The sequence below is a fragment of the Salvelinus alpinus genome, chromosome 7 (genome assembly GCF_045679555.1).
Source record: "Salvelinus alpinus chromosome 7, SLU_Salpinus.1, whole genome shotgun sequence".
NCBI classification, from domain to species: Eukaryota; Metazoa; Chordata; class Actinopteri; order Salmoniformes; family Salmonidae; genus Salvelinus; species Salvelinus alpinus.
In genome coordinates, this window is record NC_092092.1 from 70991589 (window position 1) to 70997588 (window position 6000).

At 47.3% G+C, this 6000-nt stretch overlaps 1 protein-coding gene across 2 annotated transcripts in view; it reads left to right on the forward strand.

Annotated features, from left to right (window-relative positions):
- The first annotated feature begins 865 nt into the window (after positions 1-865).
- Positions 866-6000, forward strand: part of LOC139581578 (pro-neuregulin-2, membrane-bound isoform-like) — a 36959-nt gene continuing 31824 nt past the window's right edge. For both annotated transcript variants that reach the window (XM_071411501.1, XM_071411502.1), the window contains exon 1: positions 866-2384. In XM_071411501.1, the coding sequence (XP_071267602.1) occupies positions 1976-2384 (409 nt within the window). In that variant the 5' untranslated portion in view covers positions 866-1975. The remainder of the gene's footprint in view (positions 2385-6000) is intronic.

Here is a 6000-nt window from a genome sequence, read left to right on the forward strand (position 1 = left end):
ATCCTCATATTACACAAAATATCAAAAATGGTCATCATCTGTCATGAGAGAAACGGGTGTTTCGCCTGCATCTGTAGCATCTAACAAATTCCTGGAATGAAACACTAGCCCACCCATGTGTTGAACAGAGAAGAGACAGACAATACAAATGTGTATTTTATTGACGTACATGTACAGCATGGTGGATAAAATGAGATAAAATAGTCTAATTAACTGATAACTGCTTATTTGTCTCTTTATGAGATAATTGACTCAGACGTGTTGAAGGAGTGATTTGATTGAGGATGAAAACAGAGCGTCAAAAGGAAATAGAATTTGATGACAGATGGGAATAATTAAAACAATATTTAGTCTATATAATGTGATCTGTAATATCATGAGGTAAAATCAGTCAAATATCCTTAGTATGATCAGAAATCACCGTATGATCACTTCTCTACCGGTGACTGATATAATCTTTCTGACGCCGTTTCAGCACCACAGACAGCGCACGTTTTCTGACCTCTAAGCAAGGACATCTAGCTTGCGCTCTGAATGCGCGAGCGGGGGAATCTTGAACGAATTAAGTGATTGATTGATGGGGTGGAGGGCGTCTGGTAGAGGGAGGAAAATACCACCACCATGAAGCTGTGTATGACATAGTGTATCTTGTATATGTGTATGACATAGCCATCTTTCGTCACTCTGTTGGCGGTTTGAGAAGAGAAAAAGCACACATTTTACATGCATCCGCCTATCCACATGTGGCTTCCCCATTACTTCAATGCTGGTAATCGATATTCTCACATGTGGCCACACGCCGAGCCACTCGGCCATCACATTACTCATTTTCTTTTGGTGCAGAAATCTCCAGCCCTGTATGAACATGCCCGCAGGACCCGGTGCCTTTCAATAGGTGGGGCGGCTATTGGGTATCCTTCCGTGGGGGTTGCCTGCTTGGCTTTGGCTACATAGTAACCAGTGGTTTGGCCAGATTAGACAGAAAGAGGGGTCTCCAACTCACAGGTGCCGTGCAATAGGCTACTACTGGAACCATTGATATTTTCGCAGCGTTAGTCATCGCACTAGCCGCAGTGTAGCCTTGTCTCTACACTTACTCTCTGAATCGCCAGCCCTGTGGTTCAGTACGCACTCCTCTAAGCGCTGGGTTTGGTGGATCTTTTTAAACTGAACCGCGACCGAACCATATGCTGTTGCTATCATGGTTGCCTGTGGTTCTGACTCAAGGCGGTTTCATTGACCCGTGGTCAGTGGTTTGAGGTGAGAGGTGTTGGGTGCGCGGCTCCGGTCATTAGTGTGTTTGCGCAGGAAGTGGTAGCAGACGCCAGTGGCCGGGCAGGTGATGTTTGCTCACGTAAGCCGCTCGTGTTTGAGGGGTGCAGGGGACGAGGCTGGAGGGAGCGCGCTGTGGCTTTTCCTAACCGGATAACCAGATAACAGCTATCTTCTGTCCTCTTCGTTTTACTGAAAAGTAATCCGATTTCTACATTTCTGAAGGTGGATCAAAAAGCCCGACCTTGTGTGTGTCTGGCTGTGTGTATTTGTGCTTTTCTGTTGGCGAAATCTAACATTCGTTTTCCGTTATAGAGAGCCAATGCGCCCACCCATGCAATGACATTTGCTGGAGAGAGAGGATAAACTATAGAGGCTTCATGCAGAACCTCTGGTTTCGAGTAGAGGGTAATTTACGAGTCTTGTTTTGCGTTTCAAGAGAAAATAATAGGTTTGAAGGAGGATGCAGCAACCACATTTTTAACCATGCAGAACCGGGCCGTTTCCGGTTCTTAGGCTAGTGTGTCCCCATCTGAAACCGTATGGGGAAAGCGGCAGACACAGATGGCATGGACACTTATGCAAGGTCTGCCGCTCTGCCCTGCTATCGGAGCCTATTCGCAGTCTCCCACTTCAACCCCGCTCCGTCATCCGCGCCCCTCAGCCGCCCCAGCACTGCAGCAACGGAGCCACGGCCGACGGCATGAGGCTTGATCCGGTCCATTTCTCCATGCTGGTCATTGGGGTTTCTTTCGCCTGTTACGCCCCGAGTCTCAATTCCCTCCAGGACCAGGCGTACCGATCCGCCGTGGTCATCGAGGGCGAGGTGCGCTCCTCACCGGAAAACGTCTCTCGGGACCCGTACAGTGTGAATGTCAAAGTGCTAGACGTATGGCCCGTGAACAGCGGCGGACTCGAGCGGGAGCAGCTCGTGACCGTCGGGGACTTCGGTTCCGAGGCCCCGTGCACTACTGTAGAGGAGAACCACAGATATATATTTTTCATGGACCCAACAGGCGAGCCTTTAGTATTCAAGGCATCGTTTGCTCCGCTGGACGCCAGCGGAACGGACCTGAAGAAGGATGTGGAGAGCGTGTTGTGTGAGGACTGCGGTAAGTTTAGCTTTTATTGGACGCTTCAGGGCCGCACGCTAATACCCCGGTGATATAAGGAGTCTTTGGTCTCCCTGTGAGCGCGTATCGGTGATTGACACAGTTCAAATCTCCATGCCCTGGTGACACATAACTAAGACGGCTCGTTTTTTTCCCAGGACATGCATGGATGTGTGAGACAGATATCCTAGAGACTGTAGTACATTTGGCTATAGGTGAGAGTGATGTAGAATAGGCAATACTGGTGACGAGTGAGACGATCAAATCAAATGTATTTATATAGCCCTTCTTACATCAGCTGATATCTCAAAGTGCTGTACAGAAACCCAGCCTAAAACCCCAAACAGCAAACAATGTAGGTGTAGAAGCATGCTCCCGCTCGAAGCACGATTGCCATGTACAAAGCACATTGATTTGATATGGACAATCCATGAATATGGAAATTATTTACCGTCTATAGTGTGCATGTTGGTAAGATATTGGCATGCTTGGCTATGTAGAGTCAAAAGATGGAACATAGATTCTGTACAAAAGCCTCAGTGCTGGCAGGTAAGGATAGTTTAACCAAAGTTTGTGTGTGTGTGTGTGTGTGTGTGTGTGTGTGTGTGTGTGTGTGTGTGTGTGTGTGTGTGTGTGTGTGTGTGTGTGTGTGTGTGTGTGTGTGTGTGTGTGTGTGTGTGTGTGTGTGTGAGTGTGTGAGTGTAGTATCCCATGTCTGAGAGCGAGGTGGACAGGTATCAGAGAGAGAGAAAGAAAGAGAAAGTGAGAAAGAGAGAGAGAGCGGTGTCAGAGAGAGAGAGAGAAAGAGTGAATCTGACATAATATGACACAGTTTCATTTCAAAAACCCATCAGTATTCGTTCAGATGTCAGTTAGCTTCTAGTCCTAACCGGTTGGTGCTGTTAGACCAGGTGGTGGATATTTAGTCCTTTAGGGCCCTTCACTAAAGATGAGAGGCATGACAATGTTTCAGCACCGTGGACAGCTCATATTCTCTGACCTCTGAATAGCATCCATCCATTCTCAGTCTGTTTAACTTGTTGTCGTGCATGATAAGAGTAAGACAGTGGCCTATTGTCTCTTTAAACCATCAGTTACATTAGTTGCTATTCTCTGTGACACATTCTTTGGATGTGTCCAAATAGTCTGGAGAACTGAAGCAGTCTTTGCTCAGCTCATCACCTTTAGCATGATGAAACAATACCGGTATGATCAGGGGCCGTATGTATCAAGTGTCTCAGAGTAGTAGTGCTGATTTAGGATTGGTTTTGCCTTTTAGATCACAATGAATAAGCTTACATGGACAGGAAAGACCTGATCCTAGATCAGCACTCCTTTTCTGAGACGCTTGATACATACAGCCCCTGGTCTCTACCTGAGGCTAATGTCAACATCTTCCTGACAGTGTTTCAGCACTATGGACAGTACACATTCTCTGACACCTGGAGACTGACACCATGTGACAGGAAGTAGGGAGACCAACCATCCAGTCCTGAACGGTTGGTGCTGTTAGATCATGATGAGACACAAAAATAAAACAAAAATCTTCAACTCATTCTCATTGCTCTCATGACCAGTAATTTGAAAGGCCTTGATGGGTGAAATGGATGCAGTTGAGTCCTAGCCACCATTTCCACCTATCAGGGCTCATAATAGAGAGGAGACAACAGGATGCTAGGAGTGTTTGTCTCTGTCAGCTGTGTGTTTCTGTATGGCTCAACCATTCCCTGTCTGCAGCTGAAGTGCTTTCGTTGTTATCCAGCTATTTAGTTAGCCACAGAGCAGCTTTAGTGTCAAATATTCTTGCTGAGGGAGGGATGACTGTAGTGTAGGTAATCTGCTACTCAGATGCTGCCATCAAAGACCACACTTCCTTGACTCAACAGTGACACAGACAGACTCTTACTCACCACTGGAATCTCATCATGCAAAGTACCAGATGTACAGAGAGACAGGCTCTAATGCTTTGAGTATCTACACAAGTTCTCTACCCCCTTCTCTCGCACTCTCTCTCTCTCTCTCTCTCTCTCTATCTCTCTCTCTCTCTCTGTCATTGTCATTTCTGTCTATGTAGAGCAGCATTATACCTCAGCCACTGCCTCATGCAAGCACAAAACTGTACACACACACACACACACACACACACACACACACACACACACACACACACACACACACACACACACACACACACACACACACACACACACACACACACACATCAATGAACTGCTGCTGCTCTGCTCCAAATGCCTCAGCATGCTGTCTTTAGCAGAGAGATCTGGGGCTTGTATAAATTATGCACACTGACTGTGTGTGTGTGTGTGTGTGTGTGTGTGTGTGTGTGTGTGTGTGTGTGTGTGTGTGTGTGTGTGTGTGTGTGTGTGTGTGTGTGTGGTGCCCAGATTTTTTTTAAACACAATAATTACATGTCAGCTGAGGTCTGCATTGAGGATGAGCATGTATGTGGTCACTTCAATGAACCGGTTATTAGAATCCTATCAGGGTTGGTGTGAACATGATTCTCTCATCAGCCAGCTGCTACCACTACAGCTGTGTGTTGTGTCAGACACAGACAGGTAAGCTATACAAGCACTGCTCCTGCGAGTGTGTAGTCACCATTCCAGTCCCTCTGTGAATAATGTAACAGCACTCATCCTTTCCTGTCCCTCAGTGGAAACTGAACCAAGTCAGGAGGCCTTTTAGAAGGAAGATGAGAAGAGGAGATGGTTGTATTTGTAAATGAGAGGAACCTTTTACAAACACAGAGGGAGAGTGATGGTCACGTCTGATTGACCAGTGGAGTACCGGTCCCCCTCCTCAGCCATGCATCCATCCATCCCACGCCCAAAGATTGTTGCCACACCCCTTTGTCTTTCTGTCTCGCTGTCTGTCTCTGTCTCTGTCTCTGTTTCTCTCTCTCTCTCTCTCTCTCTCTCTCTCTCTCTCTCTCTCTCTCTCCCTCTCTCTCTCTCTCTCTCTCTCTCTCTCTCTCTCTCTCTGTCTAGGTATGAGGGGATAGATAAATATGAAAGAGAGGGAGAGAGGGTAACGAGGGAGAGGTGACAGAGAGGAAGAGAGGTGTGGAGGTTAGAGAGGGGGGCCAGGGAGAGAGGTAGATAGATGGAGGGAGGAGGAGAGGTAGTCGGGGACAGAGGGTTAGTAGCATGGCTTGCACACGATTCATGTCAGGAAGGGGTAGAGAGGGGGGGTTAAAGAAGGGAGAGGAGGGGAAGAGAATAGCTTTTCCCCACTGCTCTGCCCGCAAGCGCTTCATCAACTATTCATCACTAACTCTGCTCATCCTCTCTCTCCCTCTCCCTCTCCCTCTCTCTCTCTCTTTCTCTCTCCCCCTCTCCCCCCTCTATCTCTCTCTCCCTCCCCCCCCCCTCTCTCTCTCTCTCTTCCTCTCTATCCCTCATTTCTACCTATCCTCACCTTTCTCTTTCCCATGCCATCATTTATTTTCGCACACATCATGTCTTCCTTTCTCTCCTCCTTCTTCTCTCTGACACACACATGATCAATCTCTTTCTCTCCATCTTCTCTCTTACCAACACAGGATCAATCTCTTTCTCTCCTCCTCCTTCTCTCTTACACACATGATCAAAATCTT